This window comes from Pogoniulus pusillus, chromosome 19 (genome assembly GCF_015220805.1).
Source record: "Pogoniulus pusillus isolate bPogPus1 chromosome 19, bPogPus1.pri, whole genome shotgun sequence".
NCBI classification, from domain to species: Eukaryota; Metazoa; Chordata; class Aves; order Piciformes; family Lybiidae; genus Pogoniulus; species Pogoniulus pusillus.
Window position 1 is genome coordinate 13,806,734 of NC_087282.1, and position 24,960 is coordinate 13,831,693.

At 39.4% G+C, this 24,960-nt stretch overlaps 1 protein-coding gene across 3 annotated transcripts in view; it reads right to left on the reverse strand.

Moving 5' to 3' along the window:
* Positions 1 to 24,960, reverse strand: part of ATRX (ATRX chromatin remodeler) — an 85,843-nt gene that overhangs the window by 18,003 nt on the left and 42,880 nt on the right. For all 3 annotated transcript variants that reach the window (XM_064159377.1, XM_064159376.1, XM_064159378.1), the window contains 13 exons: positions 24,536 to 24,677; positions 23,274 to 23,383; positions 19,454 to 19,600; positions 19,075 to 19,252; positions 13,106 to 13,243; positions 12,026 to 12,201; positions 9,503 to 9,620; positions 5,538 to 5,668; positions 5,152 to 5,240; positions 4,809 to 4,981; positions 3,391 to 3,544; positions 2,986 to 3,089; positions 1,295 to 1,403 (listed from right to left, as the gene is read on the reverse strand). In XM_064159377.1, coding sequence (XP_064015447.1) covers positions 1,295 to 1,403; positions 2,986 to 3,089; positions 3,391 to 3,544; positions 4,809 to 4,981; positions 5,152 to 5,240; positions 5,538 to 5,668; positions 9,503 to 9,620; positions 12,026 to 12,201; positions 13,106 to 13,243; positions 19,075 to 19,252; positions 19,454 to 19,600; positions 23,274 to 23,383; positions 24,536 to 24,677 — 1,769 coding nt within the window. The remainder of the gene's footprint in view (positions 1 to 1,294; positions 1,404 to 2,985; positions 3,090 to 3,390; positions 3,545 to 4,808; positions 4,982 to 5,151; positions 5,241 to 5,537; positions 5,669 to 9,502; positions 9,621 to 12,025; positions 12,202 to 13,105; positions 13,244 to 19,074; positions 19,253 to 19,453; positions 19,601 to 23,273; positions 23,384 to 24,535; positions 24,678 to 24,960) is intronic.

A 24,960-nucleotide genomic window follows, 5' to 3' on the forward strand; every position in this document is an offset into this window, starting at 1 on the left:
CTGGACAGGCTGGAGAGGTGGGCACAAGCCAAACTCATGAGGTTCAACAATACCAAGTGCAGTGTCCTGCATCTGGGTCTGGGCAATCCCAAGCACAAATACAGGCTGGGCAGTGACTGGCTGGAAAGCAGCCCTGAGGAGAGGGACTTGGGGGTGCTGGAGGATGAGAAGCTCAACATGAGCCAGCAGTGTGCATTTGCAGCCTGGAGGGCCAACCAGATCCTGGGCTGCATCAGGAGAAACGTGGCCAGCAGGTCGAGGGAGATGATTCTCCCCCTCTACTGTGCTCTGGTGAGACCCCAACCTGGAGTACTGTATTCAGTTCTGGAGCCCTCATTACAAGAAGGATGTGGATGTGTTGGAGCGTGTCCAGAGAAGGGCCACTGGGTTGATCAGAGGGCTGGAGCACCTCTGCTATGAGGAGAGACTGAAAGAGTTGGGGTTGTTCAGTCGGGAGAAGAGGAGGCTCCGAGGTAACCTTATTGAGGCCTTTCAGTATCTGAAGGGGGCCTACAAAAAAGCTGAGGAAGGACTTTTGAGGATATCAGGGAGCAACAGGACTAGGGGGAATGGAGCAAAGCTGGAGATGGGTAGGTTCAGGCTGGACATGAGGAGGAAGTTCTTCACAATGAGAGTGAATGGGTTGTCCAGGGAGATGGTTGAGGCCCCATCACTGGAGGTGTTTAAGGCCAGGCTGGATGGGGCTCTGGCCAGCCTGATCTAGGGTGGGGTGTCCCTGCCCACGGCAGGGGTATTGGAACTACACGATCCTTGCGGTCCCTTCCAACCCTGTTTGATTCTGTGATTCCAAGGCCAGTTTCTTAACATACCAACATTCAAATCTTTCTGTCTACTTGTCTATCCAAATGAGATTTGAAAGTGTCATCTTGTATAAACAGTGGATGGCTGGGAGACACAATTCTGGAGAGCTACATGCTTCTGTCTGGCCAAGTGACTGCTGTCTCCTGGACAAACCCCATGGGGCTCTGACCTTCAGAAGTTGTTGTAGCCTTTTATGTAATTGCAATAAAAAGACTGATCCAAATTTCTTACCATCTATAAACAAGAATGAAAACATCAAGGAAACACTGAGCAAGTATTGATCAATACAAATGGAAGTAACCTCAGGAAACCAGAAACCTCTGCTGCTGCACAGTTTTTGTACATGTGCTGCACCTGACAACACTGAGGCATGTATCTGCCTAGCTTTAAGAGGTCACTAAGCTAATATAAGTAAAAAAGAAACAGAATAACAGAAAGGGGGGAAATCAAGTGTAAATATGACAGATCTCACCTCACGTTAGTTTCATCATTAAATTCCTCAGCCCATTTCTTTCTTGACTGAGCTGTAGTTGAACCATCTAAGCGATAATAATCAATGTTTCGGAACCATTTTCCTTCACCTATAAATGTAAGAGATTATTAAAATGCTGATTGCCTAAGCATCCAGGCTGATAATGCTGGATGTACACAACTCTACAGAGTAATGCTTGGAAAAATATGTAGTGATGCTTGCACAGCAAACTATAAAATATGTAATACAGCAGAAAATAACAGCAAATGTATTCGTGAGGAAAAGGTCACTCACAAACCTGCAACAGCTTCTACAAACAGAAGCACAGGTTGCAATTGACATGGTAGGGGTTGCAACTGACCTATGGAAACCACTTTTGTCTACAATTATTAAAACCCAGAATCAAATAATCGCTATCAATACCATTTTACCTTACAATAAGTATCCAGCACCTATCAGAGCCCATTTCCTTAAGATTTTGCCCTTTCCTTTTTTCTTCTTACAGAAAGATCAATTATTTAATATTAAATAAAACCCCTCAAAGCAGTTTTATACAGATTGGCATATAAAGACACAGATTTCTAATCAAATTATACGCCAAAGTTAAACTTTACTTGAAGTATTTGAGAATATCTGAGCTTTTTTGGGGTAGTTCCCCCCATTCTTCAGTATTTCTAATTGCATATACACATTTGTAGTATTATAAAATTTGTTAATGCCTTAAATTAGAGCCAAAGTTAATTTTAAAAAGTAACTACACCTAATATTTAGGCATTATAGTACTAATAGTACTTTTCTAGTTGATCTCTGTAGTTTGATGTTGCAGAGTTAGCAACAGCAAGCTCTCCCATACAAACAGCATTCATAAGTAAATGTTCAAAAGCAGATTTCAAAAGTCAAGCTCTAATCATTTTGCAAGTGAAATACACAAAAAGCCTCTTTTGATTTAATCACCCTGTGAGTTATGGCTACTTCTATCAGGCCAGAGTGAAAAAAAATGATTGTAACTAATGGAAGATTTTTCTTCTCTCCTCAATTCACAAGCAACCTTTCACTTTCTTTGTCCATTAAGGTGTATGGAGACAGAAGGAATCACACTGTGCCACCAATTAAGGAGAAAATAGCATCTTTAGGAGACAGCAGTGCTCAGTACAATCAACTATGAAAAGAGGACATGCTTGGCTACTGAGATATTCCTTGCCATTTCAGCATCACCATGATAATCATTAATTCAGTATTTCTCTCCCTTCTGAAATCCACAAAAGAATCTACTGCAGTGCATATAAAGCCCAGATTTAGAATTCATATGCTTTACAGCCTGTTTGAAAGCAGTCTAATTCTCTTTCATTATCCTTCTCCTAGTAGGAAAGATCAGGATTTGCCATGCATCAGCGTGTAACATCATTCTGGTACAGAATTTAACAAAATGTCTTCTCTCTTTTCAGGTGAACATTTCATCTCTTTAGGCTATATCAAGCATGGAAGATACAGAATGAAATCAGTAGCAGAAGTCCATAGTGAGATAGCAGAGACCACCTGCAGGGGAGACCAATAATCCTGCCGAAGTCATGAGTAATACAGAGCATAAACTACTTCTAATAAAAACAACTACTTCAAATCTATTCCCTTTGGACTGAACAGAGACTTGTGGAAGAGTTATTAGCTCTGCAATTGCTCAAGGTGACACTCACCTTTATAAATAGGAGGCTTATCTTTGTCAGTTTTCTCCCTGTTGGCCAGCTCCAGAAAATCTTCTATCAAATCCAGAGATATTAGAGACTGGCTAAACACTAGGCTGAAAACAGAAATAGAGAAACACAGAATTCACATCTGAGTTATTTTAATTATTGTATTGCTTTCTTTTTCTTCCCTTCTCACTCTGATACTACTTTTGAGACAAAAGGGCCTTTCCAGACACAGAAAGATTTTGGTGGAGTACATGCAAGAATGGGAAAACTCACTGCGAGAAATGACCACAGCATGTTCATTTGCTTCAGAAAACTGAGCTACAGCATTATGAGGACTGAAAAGAAGAACACTGTCAGATTATCAGATGTATAAAGGTCACCAGAAACATTTCTCTAGAAGTGACTTACACTTTGTCTCCAAGCTCCTCTGCCATTCGAAGTATTTCAAAGAGAAGCACCATTTTCCCCGAATGTTCCAATACTTCAGCATCTGCATCAGTGACAAAATCTTTGTACCAATCTGGTGCTGGGCTACCAGGATTAGAAGAGGATGTAGCTTTGCCTGTAAAAAAAATAAAAACCAACAACCAAGATTAAAAAAAAAACCAAATAAAACAATTAAAAGATAAAGGCATGGTCTGCACTTAAGTATTTTGAAACGTCGACTACAGAATTTGGTTTCTCATTATTAGGTTTAACTGGCATTAAAAAGAGATAAATAGACAAATTAAAACCAGTGCTTGCACGATGAGCTGTTACCAGACTAGCAACTACCAACAGCACAACTCATCACTAAGAGGTACAAATACCCTTTTTGTGCTGCAGAGTATTTGGACAAATATTTCTACCATACCCATCTTTTTGCCCAAGGCTACTTATGACCAGCTTTGTTTCCAACAAGTGTGTGTCTTTGAAAATTTATCCGTAAATGTTACAGCCACTGAAAATAGTTTTCCATAGAGAAATGTGCTGTGGGACAAACTTGTCTCTATTTTCATCCTTAACCTCTGCAGAAGGGCCTCTGCCAGCTGCAGGGAGATAGAAAGTCTGCCCACAAACCTCCTCTGGTGCAGCAGTAAATGATGGCTTAGAAATCTTGTAGCTACATTAAACTGAAGAAGGCTGTATGCGAGAGGTAAGTATTTAAGTGACTCAGAGACAAAGATCCTGCCTATAATGCAAGTGAGTACTTTAATACATTTAATCTGTTTGTGCAGGTGTTATACACACACTCTTTCCCTCTGCCATTAGGATGGGGACCTCCCAAAGAAATATTCTCACTTTAACAGTCTCCTAAAAATCATCCATTTAGGGAAAGTGACTAAACACGCAATAAATGATACCGTCAGAAAACCAGCCCCATGACACCAGGTAAGACAAAGGCTAGGTTAGCAAAAGAAAATCCAAACCTTAAATGTACAGATGTAAGCAGTTTGAATAACATCTCTTAAGGTCTTGCATTTCTGCTCTATTATCTCTGCTTGCTCTACATTCATCTCAAGTTCCAGGCACAACAACAAATGACACATATTTCTTCACCTTCTCCTTAAGCTTTCACCAGTATGTTTACTTACTATTGTTTTGTACTTATGATTTAAAAATATTAACTGTGCAGCTTCTAAGACACAAGAACACTGAGTTCTACACCAATGGCCCTAGTTTCACCAAGATGAGTACATTAGAAGCAGCGGGAGCTGTAAGCCTAGAAGCAGCTCATGGAATTCAGGACCTTATTTTCCATTTTGTAGCAAAGCTGACAGCCTCTAAAATCACCTTTTGCAAGCTGAAGCTGCCTTGTATTTTATTTGCTTGTTCATTATACTCACCTTCATCTGATTTTGTCACAGACGTAGGGTTATTTCCAAGATCTTCTACATTTCCTTCTCCACCTCCACGAGACCTTGAATTCCACACTTTAATGACTTCAACGTCATTATCACTGCCACTTCCACTTGAGCTACACTCTTTCTTCATTTTTTTCCCCTTGGATTTTTTTTTCCTAGAAAGGTAACATTGTACACTCTATTATTTTTTACAACTTCTACTGCCAGAGAACATATTCTAACAGATATATAGAATAAGAACAATAATTTTAAAATTGTTAACAAAATACAGAGTTTCTGTTAGGGAAATAAATCCAAAACCAACAAGAAATAAAAGCGCAATTACTTGGTATAATCATCAGAACTTAAGCTCATTGATGCTTCATCGGAATCTGAAGCTATGAACTCATCCAGACTGTCTTCATCAAAATAGCCCTCAAAAGAGAAAAAACAGAAATTTCATTAAGTTTGTTCATCCAGAAGCTTTGATTAAACCTTTAGCCATCTGCTGCTTCTTCATTTAAACAATGGTAACTTCTACAAAGAATTGGCCTTGTGAAATGTTTTAAGAATGACAACACAGCCAAAAAAGAAAATGCGACAAAAGCAGCAGCAGCAAAATTACCCCACAGCAACAAAGATTTCCATTAACTTGACGAAACTTTACCTACCATTTGGCAAAGCTCATCTGGAAAGTTCTCAATAGAGAGTATTTTGATGTATCTAATTTACCTTATTTTCTTTGCTAATATAGTCCAGCTGCAAACACCAAGGGTGAGTCCAGATTCTGCTCAACATCTGGAAATCCTGGAATAGTTTAGCTCCAGCTTTGCCTCTTCCACCTTCATTGCCACCACCTACACCTGACAATAAAGTCCAGGTTTTAGAGTGAAACCTTTGCCACATACTGTTCCCCCTTTGAACAATCCCTCAGTGCAGTACTGAGTGTTCTTTCCAGATGCACATCATATTGTAATGTGTCTTGTAAAACAGGTCAAATTACTGAGTAACAGGCATTTTTTTCCTAGTTAAAGTTGTCAAAATTAGATTTTCCCCTTTTTCTTGATAATGAGAAACATGATTACATTTTTCACATGAAAGCACTTTTCTCCTCAGTACAGGACTGAGTCCAAATCCTCTTAAAAGGACAGTCATGTCTATTTAAGTTTTGTAAAAGCAGCCCATGGTAGAAAACACAAAATAAAAGCTGCATTTAGGTTTCGGTGAATTTGGCTCACTGTTTTGAGCTACCTTTACTTAATGACTTGAATTTCTTCAGTACTCTGTTACAATAAGGAGCCCAACCAAGGCCTAGCCTATTACTTCATTGTCCAAGCACAAAACAGTACACCATTCACAGAGTTAAAATTCTTCTTTTAGTCTCTATTTCTCATTAAGCAGTGCATTGACTTTAGGTTCTGGAAATAGATTGGTTTTAATATTTATTGCATGCGTCATTTAAGGCATGCAAACCTGCAAGACAACCTTTCTCACATCCCAGTCATCAAATGTCTACAGCAAAATACATACAAAGCTTATTCTGTGCACAAGACAACTGCAGTAACACCTCCAGAGTGTAAATCACAGGATGGTTTGGGTTGGAAGGGACCTTAAAGGTCATCTAGTTCCAACCTATGCAACAACCTCCTCCTCCTAAACCACGCTGCTCCCAGGCCCCATGCAACCTGCCTTTGAATCAACACTGCTTGGAGCCTCCACTTCTTTGAACAACTTGTTTCAGTGCCTCACCACCCTCAATATTTTAACAAAGCAATTTCTTGTGGTGTTCTGATCAAACAGGAGCTCCCTTTGTGCTTCCCTATGACTTTGAGAGATTAAATTCTTAGATTTGACTTCCCTAAATCTGAGCAAACATCAGAGATACTTGCTATTACAAGGTTCAAGTTATCAAGTCCTACAAACCTTTAATTTTCTGTATTACAGAAGTGAAAGAAAATGTGTATCACTCCCATTAAATGAAAGAAAAACTTGCTAAAATTGCTTTTTAAATTATTGTAGTTTATGCCTGCTAGAATCCACAGGAAAAGGCAATTAAATAAATTCACAGTCAAGAAGCAGCAACTCCCCTTCATCATTTATCAGCAGCAGCAATGACTCTCTATATTTAATGCAAATCATAAAGCACATCATCTTACAGTGGAATACAGAGCTAAAGTAAAGAATTAATGTGGCCAGCAGCAGTCAGCACAGAGATTTGCTCTGAAGACTTGAGCCATGGTTAGTAGTTTAGGCAGGTTTTTTTCCCCTCTAAAAGGGGCCCTTTGTCTTTCCTTTCTCATTTCCCTTCTTCTTTCTCCTATTGTCTCTGGCACTGACAGAGCTGACCGAACTGGCAGGACACTAATTCAAGATGCAGACAGAGAAAACAGATAATGCTTTCTACTCATTTAGGGAGCAGCCCATAAAGGGCTGGTAAGTTGTGAAACAGTGAAACTCCTTTCGACAAATGCAAATAAACTTAAATAATTTTGCTGAGCCCCTGAATTATAGGTGAATTGAACTGCCTGCTGGGCACAACATTTATAACTAGTTACACATACAACAGGGTAATAAATTAATGGCTTCAATAATTCAGCAAATTGGAAGCTCACTGTAATAGGTTTTTTGCCAGAGCAAACCTTTCTCTTAACAGACACTGGACCAAGAGCTGCTTCCTCTCATCTGCTGCTTGATTTATTAAATAAGGAAGCATGGAAAGCCATTGTACATAAAGAATTCCACACAGAGTGAGGGAAAAACAGTTGTAAACACACAGCACTAGCTCTTACACTGATCAATGGTCTGTGAAAGATTTACATTGCTATCTAAAAAACACATCAGACCAACAAAGCTGGTGCTGGGAGGCTAAAATTACAAACCAGCCCTGCTTTGTATTGGAAATGGGCCAAAGACAACCTACCAAACTACCCCAACTGTTGTGAATAAAAGTTCCTAAGAAGAGCTACAACAATTTAATCTAAATCATTTAGGTGTATGCCAGTAAATGGCTACTGCCTCTTGCTACTAGCTTTTGGAAGGCATTTAGCATGCTGCAGAAATAAACAGAACTATCTGCTTTCCAAAACATTTCTACACAGCAAAGCCAACAGAACAAACAAAAGTGCAGAGCTAATTCAGAATCACAGCCACACACAAACGTTTGGGCTTGTTTACACACAGCTTTGAAGGGGTAAAGTTGTTTGTTTGGTTTGGTTATTTTATATTTTTAAAAGTAAAACACAGGTTTTACTTCCTTTAGAGTAAATGGGCAAAGCGAGCAGCTGGCAGTGAGGCACTGGATTACTAACGAAGGTATCAGTAGCAGTGAAATTACTTTAACTGGTCCTTCAAAACTCTTCCCTTCTATAATTTAACCAAATAGAGGCACTAGACAAGAAAACTGTGGAAATGCAGTCTATCTGGCAGTTTATTCAGGAGACCACAGACTGCACTATCCAGAACACAAAGTCATTAAGAAAACACAATGAGTTTTGTGCTCCCATAATCACAACTTAATATGAGATACAATTAATCTTTCTTGTAATTAAACTTGGGAGAGTAACCAGAATAGAAAAAGACGGTTTAAAAATTAGGAGAGGTGGAAATTTATGAACAACTGACAGGCATCTGAAGACAGGCAGTTTAGCAAGTTAAAAAAAAAAGCCACCATAGTAAACCAGCACAACAGATTCTAGAGTACATTCTATAATCACTGCAAAAAGTGAACACACACAAACACACACGCGCACACGCACTTAAAGCCTTCAGAAAATCCTATCAGCAGAGCCTTAAACATGCTTCACTAAGAAATTTAACCCCTGAGCATTAAATCCATTATTTCGGACAGTACTTGAAGAACACAGACTTGCTCCAGAACCCTAAAACTCCTGCTGAGGAATCTGGTTGCATGTATGTGCATGTTTTCTGTGGTAGAGAAAACCTCACTACGAGCTCCTTGAGATTACCATTCTGATAGTCTGTGCTATATAGGTGTGTACCATTCAGAAACGTTGATATTCCAGTGCCTTGACAAACTAAAAAGACAAGCTCAGTGGCTTATCTCTAACAGAAATGATGAGCACACCAGCTCACAGAAATTTACTTTGGGGATTTGGGTTTTTCCTTATATATCTTTGTTATTAAATAAGTGTAACATTTTATTAGGAAGTCCCCAAGACAGATCAGTCAAGACCATACTGAAGTCCAATGAAAAGCACAGGCATTGTGAAAACCAGACTTGTGGGTTTTGAGAACAAAAGAGAGAGTTCCACAAAAGAGCCAGTATTTGACAAATAACAGCTTCAGCTAGCATGATGACAAAAGGAAACTGCAAGGCTTGGCAGAGTGTTTATACCAGTACATCTCAATTTTGCATTCTGTCCCTCCTGTCAGAATCTTGTTTCTTGGAAGAGCAAGACACTAACCTCATTATGTTTTGCTTAGAGAAGGATGAACAGAGAGATGAACCAAAACCTGAAGGTGAACTACTGTTGCAAGGTGTAATTTATTCCTCCAAAAATATTATTATGTGCAATCAAATGTTTTGTTAGAACTCAAGCTTCAGAGCTACAGTAAATCTTTAGGGAGGGAGGAGCAAAGACATCTATAGAGCAAATAATGCACATAAAAACTGCACTCAATGTATCAACTATGGCAAATAGCCCCTTATTAAATGACCATCAATGCCTGGCACATACCTGTCAAATGATCCAAGTAGTACTGGTAGAGTTTGCACTGAAGAGGTGTCATTCGAACTTCTAGAACGTACTCGTACTTTGGTGGGAGGAACTTTGTTAATGCTGTGTAATCCTTCCTCTGTAATTTTACAAACAGTACTTCAGTTACAAACATGGAAACAACTACAGAGAGTATAACAACTTCTGGCATCTTAAACAACAAAGCACCATGCATAAATTACAATGATTCCGATGCTCTCCAACCACAAAGGGAAAAAAATAGCCCACTGACAACAACCCAGTTACAGGCACTGTTTGCAGAAGCCCATCTTAACTACTAAATGCAGTTGTCTATCAAAAGTAGATGACCTGTCAACTCCGTGTCCCAGTTCCAATTTTGTCCAAAGTTGACAGCAACTTCAGTAGCTGCTCTGGTAACTGCTTTCTTGTGTTTGGTTGGTTTTCCTTCAAATATCAAAGTCTTTTTTTTGTGAAGGCATGGCTAAGTCAAGCTGCAAGTCAATGGGCAAGTCAATGTTTGTATCACAGATAGCACCCAGCTAGCTTTCTGGCTTTTGAACACTTGCTTGGGACAATAAAAGATCTAGAACACAAGTCTTCTGAGGAGCAGCTGAGGGAACAGGGGCTGTTCAGCCTGGAGAAAAGGAGGCTCAGGGGAGACCTTCTGGCTCCCTACAACTCCCTGAAAGGATGCTGGAACCAGATGGGAGTTGGTAATTTCTCCCAAGTAACAAGCAATAGAATAAGAGGGAACAACCTCAAGTTGTTTCAGGGGAGGTTTAGGTTGGATACTACAAACAATTTCTTCTCCAAAACGGTTGACCAGCCCTGGAACAGGCTGCCCAAGACAGTGTTGGAGGTATTTAAAAGCCATGTAGTTGTGGTGCTGAAGGCCATGGTTTGGTGGTGGACTTGCCAGTGCTGGCTTAATAGCTGAACTTGATTATCTTAAAGGTCTCTTTCAACCAAAATGACTCTAAAATTTAATTCTGTTTTATTATTTTTTTATTCTCAGACTAGTTTACTTCTCTCCACCTACCACTTCATCCAAACAGTAGTTTACTGACTCTAACTGAGGGATCACTGCACATGTAGGAGTTAAGTGACCTTTATGAGAGCTAACCTGTCTGCACTGTACTGCTCAAACTGCTTGGCTGCAAGATAACCTTAGCCAGCTTGCTGCAACAGGAGCCAGCAGACAACTCCCACCCAATACTCAAGATTGTGTCAACTGTGTGGCCTCGCTGTTATCTACAAGCGCAGCAAGAAACTCTCATGAGAACATCCTTTTAGGAACAGAGTTGTTTTATTCTAAGATTATACAGTAGTCTGAAAAACAAAAGAAGAGAGCTGCTCCCTATGGACAGGATCTGCTCTACATATCATCTGGGCTCCAACTGATGCTGGACAAACGCAAGGTGCCCAGTATCTGAAGACAAGTAAGATTTGCTTGCTACTTGCTGTATGTGTTCCTCTTGTTGTCTTTGTGTTTCTGTTCCTCTACTGCTGTACGTACATGAAGAACGATGTACTCTCCTCACTCACTACTCTATTTCCACAATCATACTTATACAATAAGAGGTTCTTTACCAGCCTTACACATTGCCATAAACTTTCTATTTCATAGAACGGTAGGGGTTGGAAGGGACCTCTGGAGATCATCTGGTCCAACACCCTGCTAATGCACAGTCACCTAGGAGTAAAACTTCCTTTTCTAGGAGAAAGAAATATCTGCTTGTGGGACTATCCCACTGTGACTATTTTACCCAGCTCATGCCCACTAGAACTATTTAATGAACTGCCAACAAGTGAACAGCCAGGATGAGACACTTAGTGCCCACTGAATCACACACCGTAGATCAGGCTGCTGGTGCCTGGGTTTATAAAGCCAAAGGGCAGTAACGCCATGTGCTGAGAGCACACAAGGAGCGGTATCACAGCAAGTTGAGTCAAAAGCAAAGAATCCATTCCTCTTTGTGGATATCTAGGCAGTTCTGGTTTGTTTTTTTTTCATCTGAAGTCTTTAAGGTAACAAGTTCTTCACCCTTTTAGACCTGATAAATCTTCTTCTCTACCCTACTGTTCTCATTCTCACAAACCAGAAAAAAAAAAGAATTCAGAACCAAGTGACAAACTTGATTGATCACCAACTTTCTGTGCACTTTTTACATGTGCACCTTTTAAATGTCCATATGAAATTAAGAGAGAACGTTTAGAAGCACCTGATGTCCCACTCTACCATATCATTTTCTGGTTTCCTAGACAGAAAACAGCTCTGCTTCCTAATATATGTGTATGCCTTGATTAGGATATGCTGATATTAGAATACAAGCTATGAAATTTAATGCAGATATCTAGTAATTAGTGAAAATATTTCAGTATAAAATAATAGCTGAGTTCAGTGTAGCAAGCAAATAGCAAGTTTATAGGCTTCAGAGTGCTTTTATCAGAACAAAACAAAGTAACTCCTCCCCTTTCCCCACATCTAACTCAAGTAATTCATTATAGTAAAACTGTCCTTACCTGAACACATCCAGCTAACATCTCATAGAGAATGTGTGCACGCTTCTTCATGACTCTGACATCTACCAGGGTGGAGTCTGCACACTGACCGTTCTGAATTGGATTTATAAATCGATTGCGGAACTCCTTAATTGAACCTAGCAAATTCTCCTTAATAAAGTTCACCATGCAGTGATCTAGGACAAAAAGATCAGGCTTGGGTTGTTCAAAATGAAAGTACGGTACTGGAAGTTAACCTAGCAGAAAATAAATGTGTCAAAGCTAAAATTAAGAACTCTCTGTTGAGGAAAAAAAAAGCACCACTCAAACAACCCCCACACTTTCCAGTAAGAGTACCTCATACTTCACAGAGGTAACTTCTCAATCTAATGTCTGATTTAGAACTACCTGGTTGTGTTCATTACACAAAGCTTGAAAGCAATCATGTAATAAAAAAAACACTTTTACCAAGATTTTAAAATAGATTCAAAACATATAAATGAATAGGAATACAAATATTACAGCATGTTAACCAACAGAGGCAAGTGTTACAAGCTAGTTTGGAATGAAATTCCCAAGACAGTAACATAAATCACTCTTAAGTTCACCAAGAACACTGCTCTACAATAGTTTAAGACAGTTTAAATTGATTCTGCTAGAAGACCTAGTCCACCCATCTCCCCTCTGAACATTCTCTCCCTTCTCCTTTTGACGTGCCAAGACTCATCCTCTGGTTAGCCAAATCAATGAGGTGAACTGTCAGAAAGCTATTCACTGCTGCATTGTTCATTTTCTGATACTCTCATACAGGCTCCCTGAGGAATCAGATGGTCTGTAAAGCTATGCCAAGGGAAAAGATGGAGGAGAGGCCAGATTCCCAACAGCTCCATTTTGACTTGGCTTGAATCTTCGTGCAGCCACATCTTGAGAAAATTATTTAAAATGCAAAACTGACTGTTGAGCTTTTCTTAGCTATAGAAATCAGCAAACAGCTTCACGGTATCAAATTCTTTTCTTCTAGTTAAACTACATCAGACTATATATTGCTGAAAGGCAGAAGTGTATTGGAAGAAATAACTTCTTAAACTGGAGAATACTCACATTCTATAAGGTTGTTTTGCAGTGGTGTTCCTGTAAGAATGATTCTTCTCCTAGATCGGATAGAATTCATTGCCTTAGAAACAGCAGATGCTTCATTTTTCAGTATATGTCCCTCATCACAAACGACAAAGTCAGGACCTGGAAAGAAATAACATTAGATTCTCTTCCATCTTTTATAACCCCAAAGAAACTGGCAGCCTGAAGAATACAGAATTTGTTCTATTAATGTTACTAAGATTTTTTAACTTGTGTGTTTTATGGTTGGCTTTTTTCAGGTTCTCTCACTCAGCCTTTGCACGAACACTCACAGAAGCCATTCTGGTAAACTACAGGCTGCTGCTTGTAAAGTCTTCTTGGGTAGGATTAAATACAGCTTTGCAATAGATTCCTATAAAAATTATCTGTCCACACTGCGAGTGTGTGCATGTTTACTTTTCCATTCACCCTCTCAAAACTTCACCAAACTGGTCTTTAACTCCAGCTCAGGCTGCCATCTACTGGTGCTGGGACAACTCTAAAGGAAAGAAAAGATCAGGTAACCAGAATTTTCCATTAAGGCAACAGGTGAGCATCAATAAAGGGCTAAACGGTGTATAAGTCCTATCTAAGACAAGACCAAATTAAAATCTGATTTGAATTACAGGCAAGTGCATTGCCACCTTGAAGCAGAAAGTCACCAGAGAAAGTCACAACAGCTTTCTTACAGAACATGAAACCAAAGATTCTGGACTGCTGTTTCAGTTGGATACACAAGGAATGCCAGATCCATACCTCAATACATTTCCACAATACGCAAAGCAACTCTAATGAAAACATTGTGTTACAATTTGGGGTTTAAGATAGATAACACTAAACTTAGAATCATAGAATCAACCAGGTTGGAAGAGACCTCCAAGATTATCCAGTTCAACCTACCAACCAGCCCTATCCAGAACAAGACTTAGACACCCTAACAGCCTTGAGATAAGGGGCAGCTTCTGAAAACTCTCTTGTTTGAAAGGAGTTGTACAAGACATTTTAGGATCCAGCCAGTAAGTTGAGTATTTTACCAGATCTAATACTTGATCTCAATTCCAGTACCATCATCCATACTTCATGTGCCTTTGAAAAATGCTACACAAAGCTTCATCTATTTAGCTCTGAATAGCCTGGTATTCGAGGTGGTAAAGGAGCAGTTCTCACCAGGGACAAGCTATTATTTTAGAACTTAGTTTTTCTCAGACCAACTTCAGGCTGTCTTGCAAAAAAAACAAAATCTAGGATAGTGATCAACAAGTGACTGCCATGTCTATGTGGGTTTGGAATCTCTCCAGAGGAGATTTCATGACCTCTCTAGGCAGCCTGTTCCAGGACTCCAGCACCCTCATAGCAACTTTTTCCTCATATGTAGGTGGAATTTCCTGGGTTCCAGGTTGTGCCTGTTGCCCTTTGTCCTGTCAATTCGAATCACTGAAAAGTCTGGCCACATCCTCTTGACCTCCACCTTTTAGATACTTATAAGCATTGATCAGATCCCCTCTCAGGCTGCTCTTCTCCAGGCTCAACAGCCTCAGGTCTTTCAGCCTTTCCTCCTCATGGAGATGCTCTAGGTCTCGCAGTATCTTTGTAGCGTCTGCTGGATTCTCCCCAGTAGTTCCCCGTCACTCATGGACTGGGGTGCCCAGAACTGATTCAGATGTGGTCTCACTAGGGCATAGTAGATCCTCTCTGGCCCTCATTGTAGCATTTCCTGCAGAATAAGGATCTTGCACACAAGCTACTTCTACCACGTACAACACTGCTGAGCTGGTTTGGAGCCATTTTGTAGAACTGAAGCATTTGTGAGGATTTGCAGCATCTCCCCACCAGATGTGACAGGTTGCACACTCATATATCATTCTCAGAAATAGATTTCTAACACATTGCATATAAAATCAGAATCAAAGTATAGAAAGAGGGGAAGGATAATGGTTTGAATGATAGAAAGCAATCAAAATTGTCCAAATAACCCAAAAATCAGTTTCAATAAAGACTGCAATTCAGTAACATGAAGTGGTTAGTTCAAAACAAAACAAAAGCAACACTTAAAAAACTGTTGTTTAGAGTAAGTGAATGATAGTAAAAATAGGAAAAGCCCTATCTTAGTAGAATTATTTGTGGTTTGTTTGGCAGGCCTGTAGCACTGGTATCTTGAACTAACATCTTGGCTACAATTCAGCAGCAGGGATTTTCATAAATTTGTGGGTTTTCTCCTTCTTAAAAAACATGAATGCAATTCATTACAGACAGAACATTTCTCAAAACATTCTAAGGGAATGTAAAGCTTAAGGGGACCTCAAGAGATCACTTAGTCCACTTTCTTCATCTGAGACAAGTTATGAGAAAAGGACATATCCTCTCTTTACAGAATCATGAGTGATAGGGATTGGAAGGGACACAGAAATAGGAAGCTCTCCACAAACTCTCTCTTCTGCTAAAGCATTGTGTGATAAAATCTAAATTACTTCTGCTCTGTATCAGAAGAAATTCTGCCCTTTCCTTTCTCCATCTGATGTAAAAAACCCCTGATAATAAAGCTTTGAGCAACCTGGTCTTACACAGTGGAAAATTTGCCAGACTAGATGTCTTTTTTCTAGACTAAAAAGCTTTACTCCTTCAATCTTTCCTCAAAGATCACAGTCTTCATCTTTTTATCCTCCCCACTGTACCTGCAGGTTAGTATATTAATATACACAAAGCACACACAGTGACAGATATATAGATAGACACACAGCTCTTTTCCTCTGAAGCCAACGAGAACTTCAGTCTGCTTTATACAACTGCCAATTAAAGAGCAGTTTCCAAGCTAAACAGAGATGGAATTCTTATTAGTAGCAACAAGTACAAAAAATTTAAAATATAAATGCAAAGTTATTGAAATGCTGCAAGCAAAGCACAACAGATCTCAATAAACCAAAGAGCATTTCACCATCTGCACAAAGCATTATGGGAAGCCATTTGTTGCTCTGCATGCATATATAATCCTGCTATTATTACACATAGCAGAGCTAGTTAATTAATGAAATCACTTCTCCACCCATAAACTTTGGCTAAACCTTCCCTCTCTGCTCCCCTCTTCTGCAGTATACAGTGCAATATAAGCTCCTGCTATGGAATATGTCTACCCTAGCAGGATTCATTTTCTCCAAACACATGCCATTAAATTATCGCTCAAATACCAAATTTGCAACTTTTTAAATTAAAAATGCTCCCAGAGGCAAAGGTTTTTCTATTTCCAGTCACAGCAGTAAGCCAGCACATAGCTCCAAAACTCTTTCTCTGGCAGCCTGCTGTATCACCCATGCTGTGATGCATGAAGATAGAAACAAATGATGGTGGCTGCAACATTCCTCTCATCAATTTGGCCCATGCAAGTGCATCCAACAATTAATGGATAGCAAGAAATGAACATTTCTGTCTTCTTTGTAATTAAAATAGGAAAAGATTTGAAGCAACACAAAAATAATTACAGAGCTATTAAAAGATTGTTTCCCTTACAGTTTGGTTCCATCCTACCAATCAACTAAACCAAGAAGAGAATAAAACAGGGGGCTCCATCTTCATATGAAATGATTCGAAATCTATAGGGTTCAATGTGCTGCAGTTTCTGAACTTGATTAAATCCACAAGTTAAAAAAAAAAAAACAAACTAATCACAAACAGTGTGCCACCACACTGCTTTAAATTGTCTCAAGAGGTTTGGAATCAGAACAGAACTGTGTCTATAAGCAGGGTGTAAAAACCAAGAGACGGGACAGAGGTTACACAAGCCACTGTCTCCTCCATAAAATCTCATGCCCAACATGCCACCTCTCTCCACAGACCAGTGTTTTTGAAGTTACATAAATACAAAGCCATGGAAGAAGTGATTACTGAAAAGATAAGTGGTAGCAACCCCTATGTTGAGCTTCCCTTACACTTTCCAAAAGGAAAAAAGAACCAGAAATATCAATCATTACACCAATCAACATCACTGCACCAGAACTGAATAGAAAGCTGCTGTTCTGTCACCACTACTTCAAGACAGCAGCTCACACCTTTTCTTCTCTAGCTTTGACTTTCCTAGCAACATTCTCAACAAATCCTGAGCAGACCAGACACAGACAGCACCCTTTGTTCCCCATTTTTGTTGTTGTTGGGTTTTGGGGTTGTTTTTGTAACTGCAGCACTAATGGGAGTGAGAAAACCCACTGGTAGCCGGTGCACATTCTTCATTGTTACAAAGAATGCTTATGAGCGCACAAATAATTCATCAGCTACTGTACTGAAGCCTCCCTGACTCCACAGCAGTTATGTGATTTACTGAGTCAAACTGGCAGAGCATTTATTAATGCTCAAACAGACTTCCCGCAAAGCTGGAGATGCCAGTTCCATTTGGCCAATGCAAATAACCGCAGCTATTGCTCCCACTAGAAGGATCCCTTTGCCTGTCAGAATGAAACTCACAGCCCTAGTCTATTATTTGAAACTTCACAAAAATCAAGCTCATCTAATCACAGAATGGGGTGGGTTGGAAGGAACTTTCAAGAGTAGGGTGCTCAAAGCCCCACATCCAACCAGGCTGTGAACATTTCCAGCATAAAGAGCAATTATAAATGAGACCAATGCTGTATTTCATCAATCAAAAAAATCAGTCACAGTCTGTCAAGAAACCTACAGTCCAACCAGACAATTAAATCCAAGAAAACCTACCTGCAGAACCAAATAAACCATTTACTCTATCCAGCATTCTCAACTCCAAGATAAGTATCAAATTTACAAATGTAGGTTGGACTTAATCTCAAAGGTCTTTTCCAACCTGGTTAATGCTGTGATATAACAAAGGTGCCTTTTAAAAACAGTGTTCAAGGTATGCTGCAAGCTGCATAAAGATAAACCATTTTCAGACATCACTTGCCACTACAGAATTTGTAAGAACATTTTGCTGTTTTGGTGGAAATTGCTAATCCCAAATTTTTTAGTTCCTTTTGATGACCATTAGGTTGGTTATATCATCTTGGAGTATTTTTAAGCGCTCACAGAAGTTTGCTCAGTTCAGCTGATCTCAAACCAGGCATCCACTTCTTATTTTTTTTATTACTTTTTAGTCTAAGTGCTTTATCTGCAATCAATTAATTAGCACTTAATTCTCACTTGTTTGTTCATACTTCTAAGGTACATTCTCAATTGCTTTTCATGTGTAGTTGTTCCCTTAATGGTACATTTCTATCAAGGGCAAAGCACTTTGTGGCTTTAGTAAATTAGCAGATTAAAATAAATTTAGGTTCCCAACAGAGTCTCTTCAAATCACCTCGCAAAGAAAGCAATGCTAGCAGCAAAAGACTTAATAGCTATTAGAAAAAATTTCCAGTATATATTCCTGTAGTCACTTATTTGAATCACAGAATCATTAAGGCTGGAAAAGATCATCAAGCCCAACCATAACCCAACTACCATGCCCACTAAACTACAACTGAAGCACCACATCTACACATTCCTTGAACATCTCCAGGGATGGCAACTCTACCACCTCCCTGGGCAGCCTGTTCCAATGCCTGAACATTCTTACAGTAAACAAATTCTTCCTAATACCCCATCTAAACCTCCCCTGGCCACAACTTAAACCCATTTTCTCTCATCATATTGCTGGTTACTTGGGAGAAGAGACCAACGCCAGCCTCACCACAGGCCATAATCAGGTAGCTGTGAAAAGCAGTAAGATCGCCCCTTAGCCTTGTCTTCTCCAGACTATTAGGTTTAATAGAAAAGGCTGCTTCAAAAATCTGTTTACAAAAGCAGATGAGTAAGTTTCTGAGCAATTATTTCTGTAACTTAGGAAAAGCAAACAAAGAAAATGATCACATTTTTACTAACATTACTGGAATAGATTTTTCCATTTGCAAGATTACTTAGCCCATATACCTAAACCAGGAAACACAGCACAATATATACTTGTATAAATTTTCACTTACCTGGATCAACTAAAGCTTTATTAAATATTTCTTTAAGTTTTCTACTCTTCACATTCCTGCCTTGTGCAAGATTACGATACATCTCATAGCCAATTATCATCACTCCACCTTCATCTTGCCAGCGCTGCAGCATGTAGCTTCTCTCTTGAGGGCGTTTCACAGTTGCTAGCTCACAGACCTTTCAAAGAGGAAACAAGAGGCTTACACTTCTCTTAAAATACCAAAGGACTGCTGCAACTTTTAAATATGTTAGGCTTACTAAAGCAAGGAGATTTTTAACCTAATGTGCATTCCTTAGCCTGTATTTTCAGTGGTACTGCTTCCCAGCTATGTAAACTGTTCTACTACTTAATTTTTAAGAAATCTTTAGACCTTATACCTCTAGTTTTTCATCATCTTCTAAGCCTTCTTGCCATTTTTCAAACTCATTCAACCAGTTCAAGGCAGTGTTCAGCGGACACACAACCAGAGCTGTCCGAAAATCCAGCTTGTCACATAGCAAGACTGTGTGAAGAAAACTTACTACCTGCAATAGGGAAAAACAGATAAAACACCGAAACAATGAGTATTAAATGCAGGGAAAGAAAAATAACAAGCATTATTCACACACAGATCTCTCAAAACTGCTCTAAAGCAGGTCACTGAAACGCTTTCCAAGTAGCCAGACTGGCTGTACATAGCAAACAGTAACAGCTCCTTTAGGCTTGGGAAAGCACACCTAAATCTTCTTGTGCATTAGCAAATCAAGATAGGACTAGAGGTAAAAACTCAGGGGCAGAAGAGTCACCATGGCAGCTCCAGCTCTCACTCCACTTTTATAATGGTGAAAACTACACTAATCCACCCAACTGTACAACACCTGGAAAGTTCTTTCTGGATCAAATCTTGGCATTCCATCGGAGTTGCCATATTTCAAACTGCACTTGACTAAGCCTGGAACACCATGCAACAAACTGCTTTTAGATGATGCAATAAGAAAGGAATTACTAATGGTTTTGTGATCAAGACAAAAGCATCTCATGTTCAGATGAAAAAAATAGCCGTGAAGACTAATCACAGAAGTTCCATATCCTGGACCACCAGCAAGTCCCTAATTGTCTTATTTCTCTGATCCTTTACTGCCATTATTCTCTGTAGCTTGCAAAGGTTGCTGAAATACGTCACTGATTTAGCTCTTTTAAGGGCTGAATAAATGGCATTACAGGGTTCAGTACATTCTGCTGTAAAATATTTCAACAAACTAAATATTCAGTGTCTAAAATATAACTGTACAAAGTCACACAGAAGACACTGCTAGGACATCTTGTCTTCATGCTGTGCACCACAACCAACCATGACTGCAGCCTGTTTTACCTAAACAGTACACAGAGTGAATGGAGTCACTCTGATCATCTGCAAATCCTCTTTTTTTAAAGCCACCCTGTGACTCCATGAAAACCTCCCACATCAGAAAGCTCCCTGAAACCAAGCTTCCCTTCATACCTTTGAGCCTGTTCTTTGCAGAGGAATCTTCAGGGACCTAAAGAATCTGATGATATTAGACTAGCTTAAGAGCTCCATGACAATATCCTGCAATTTGCAGGTCAAGAAAGAAGATCCTCAGAATGAGAAAGTCCTAAACACACTTGTTTGAGCATGGTCAGGAGAGCAGGATTGAGTATTACTTGTGCGACTTTACTTTTTGAAGAATCCTAAGTAGCATTGGTTAACAGTAAAGACACAAGAAGGAGGAAGCCATCTGACCCAGTAAGGTAAAGCTAACACTAGGCAAAAATAAACAGGTATCTCTTGTTGAAATCCCTCAAGATTTCCTCCTGGAGCTAATTTCAATCTCTAAAAATAACAATGAAAGACTTCAAGCCAAGCCAAGTCTGCTATCTAGCAGCATTCAGGTGCGCTGACTACAACAAACACCAACTAGGGAGGCAAACTAAAAACTACTTAGACACCTCACTCCAAACGTGCAAGTGCCAGAGACAAAACACTTGTCAAGACGACCTTAGCATTTCTTTTGCTAAGTGACTAACGAGATCGTAAAGCCTGTTGTTGTCACTTGCAAACTGTGTATCTAGCTACAGCACAGAATTGTTAAGACTTCTCTCATACAGCTTGGAATTCCAGCACATTGATACACTGATCTCTCTATGAATGAACAGATCTTGAGCCTTCAGGTCAGGTGATAGAGCTTCTTCCCAACCCAACGGGGAAGCTTCTACCACAAATGACCAAGATGGAAGAGGATGGTGAAATGGCATTTCCTCACAAATGCTTTGAGAATCCCTTCCTCACCATCGGAAGAAAATCTCTTTAAGAACCATCACCACCATGCTATAGAGACTGTACTGCAAAGCATGAGTAAAGCATGTCCAAATCTGGAGCCTGAAGGAAGAATTTAGAATTAAGTGTTGCATGAGCACTGGCTGTTCAGATGCTCTAGTCTGGCTGGTCATAAACTCAACAGAGCACTATGCAGATCTGCCAAGTAACTTTGTAGCTAAGGAAGGCACAGGAAGACTCTGATTGATCCTTAAATCAGTTCTAATCAATTCCACAGTCTGCAGAAATGGCAAGTTAGAATTCTAATGCTGCAGTTCCACCCAGGGATGGAAAAGTTTCATAAACCACTTGACTAGCCACTTGTCTCAAGCACAAGGGAGTATCTCTCTCCTCCCAGAATGAGAAAACAGCACCAATGAAGGTGAATGGCAAAGAGACAGAAGTGGCCCTACTTTTTTCAGGGCCTTTTGAAGTGCAGGTAAGGTTGTTACCTTGCCTCCTTCTTCAGAGTTCTCAAAAATTTCCCTCTTCACCACAATCAAAGGGAAAGTTTCCTCCGTCAAATAACTTTCACTAAAGGGATTCCTGGGAGCAGACCAGGCAGCAGAGCATCAGGATGGAAAGCCCTCTTCAGTTGTTTGCTCACAGCATTTGTGGTGATGTTACATGCAACTAAACACAAACCCAAAATCTGTGAAGACAGATCCTTGGAAAAAAACAAAACCAAAAAAGAATTCACTACCCCTGGCTGCCCTGGAAAAACATAAACATTCAGATGCAGGGAATTCAAGAAAAGCACTTCTCATCCTCTATCTCCTTCAAAGATGAAGCCTCTCCTGAGGCCTACAATGATTATAAGAGACTCAAGAAAAAGAGCCAGGAGAATTTTTTTTAGCAACTGCCTGGTGATCAGTTTCAGAGGAAACACTAAGATGGGGATGGAGCTTCAGATTTTAAAGACTAATAGAAGTTCTAAGCTGTTCACTGTGCAACTTATACCATGACTGAAGAGCCACTTGATTCATACCACGAAAGATGAAAATATTTTACGAAACACACAAAGAGTTTTTACAAAGCAGTCTTCAGCATTGCCAAGAAGAAGGAACGTGACAAGGAAAGATTGAAGATCTCAGGAAATAAAGAATTGCAAAGCTACAAAGTGATAAAAAAGGTTGAATGTATGGCCTGTAGTCAACTGCCACAGCAGTGGAAGCTTCAGGTCTTAAATGTTTGCGATGCAAAACAATCCAAAAATATGTACGTATGGACAATTATGGAAATAGAAAACAAATGTCTCCTGCCCCTCAACCCAGAAGAATCTAAACTGTAGCAAAACACTGTTTATATTAAAACACAAAGCATCTGACTTTCGATACTAAAGAAGTCTGGCATAAAACACCCACAACACAACAACCCTGACAAACCTCTACTTTATCAGCACAACAAATCAACTGAAAAACCACTGAGAAAAGTGAACTTAGTTTAAGGTGCAACACATGAATGAGGAAGATAGGAAAAAAAACCCCACAACATGCTTAAGATCATTAAACTGTCCTTGAAACATCTGTTCCTGAAGTGTGTCTCCTACTGGCTGTATTTTCATATTCTGAATTGCAAAGGAGCTAGAAATCACTTACAATTTAACATGAGCTTTTCACTAATCAATCACTAATCTAATTTTATATCTTCCAAAAACAGAGGAAGCACAAGTGTGTATCAGGACTTTCACAGCTATATACTATGAAGCACAACTTCTTTCTCAAAACGTCTTTACAGAACATTTTATTTCACTAACTCTCATTGAGCCATTGCCTAGAAAACAACAGGTTTTACTGTGTTCTGAAAGTCAGTAAAATTGGCTTTTGCTGGATCAGCTTTTGAGAGCAAACTACAGATTAGTAAACAAGACATTTGTTTTTTACCTGCAACGTTTTCCCCAGACCCATGCAGTGTGCAAGAATGCATCCAGAACCAGGAGATGACTTTGTTTTTTTCACAGATTCACAACAGCAATCCCACATGAACTGAACACCTGAAGGATATCATTGAACATCTTATTAAACAGTCATTTTATTAAAGTTCACTCAGTAGGAGATAGGTGTGATCACTGTAAGATCAGGATAACGCTCAGCAAAGCAGTGCTCTGGATAACAATTGATTCATTTTTGTCCAGTGAGTTGGATGTGGGTTCACCTTTCTCATGAACTCAATTATATTCTCTATTTTAACTGAAGTTGTGGCATCTGGGTTAGAATATATGTGCAGACTGTAGATGATTGCATCTCAGAGACAGGGTGGAAAGAGGAAACAGGGTGGAAAGCAGTGACAGGAAAAAAATGTGGCAAGGGCTTCATGAAAAGTCTGCAATTATCTTGGTAAATAAGCAAAATTATCCAAAACCAACTAGAAGAAATCTTGCCATGACAAATCAGACGTTAAGTTTTATGCTTGAAGAGGAAAAAAAATCAAGAACTGTCAAAGTTGAAAAAGGAAATATATGCTACATAACAAAATGCATTAACAAATTGAAAGTCTGCTGGGTGACTTTTTAGTCCTCTGCAACGTATTTATTGTGGAGTTGTACTCTACTATGCTGTTGTTAGCACATGTTAGTCTTCAACTTGACTGCTCGGGTCTGGTTCAAGGCACCTCCCTTTAAGAGTTGAAACAAGCCCACAAGCTGCTTACTAAAGTGGAGAGCTTGTAAATGAAGAACTGTGAAGAACGAGCTGTGGAAAACTGTGATAGGTTATTCTCCTGTCTCCCTCACTTGAAACGGAACGTAGAAGTTGACTTGATTTGCAGTCATGGCAGGTACCATTTTCTGTTGAGAAAGCCAGTACTGCAAGATTTTTTACATCTTCACTGAAAAATGTAAAAAGTGAATGAATTAATTCCCCAAGTATATTTTTACTCATTATACTGATTCTGCATCAGTGTGGATAATGAAATGATTCTGAGGTCCCTTACAATTTTACATTTCTAGGTTTTTTTTGCCTGTGAAACAGAACTATGTATTGCTGATCTCATTTACTCTACTTCCAAAACTAAAGCGTTAAACCTGACATTGTGGCATCTGCCTGACTAGGTTTTTCTTACGATACTGATTCAGGTTGCAGTGGAGGGGAAAAAAAAGACAACAAAACCTCCCCACCAAAAATAATTTTAAACTCTTTTTTCTTACCATCTACTTGGTGTGGTTTCAGTCTGGTAACTATACTCCTGTGAACCTGCACTAACGGTTCTTTGGTTTCTTCATCTTCATCTAAAACCAGCTTGGTTGTAATGGGACACTTTAGAGGTGAAGCATCTTCTATCTCTATCACCTGGAAGTAGAAACAGGGCACCATAGGACAACTTCACACATCAGTTGCACCAAGCATCTGACAGACACCAGCTTTAGCAAAATCAGCAGTCATTTATTTAATAGAGAGAAACCTTAACTTCTTTACAGTGCATCACAGCTTAGAGTGAGTGCTCTCCCCTTGGAAAATAAAACCACAGGCAACTGAAACAGCTTTATAGAGACCTCAGCAGTCCTCAATAAAACTTACCAATTGTAACCCATAGGAAACTGCACATAAAACTTATGGCTTACAAGGCTACATG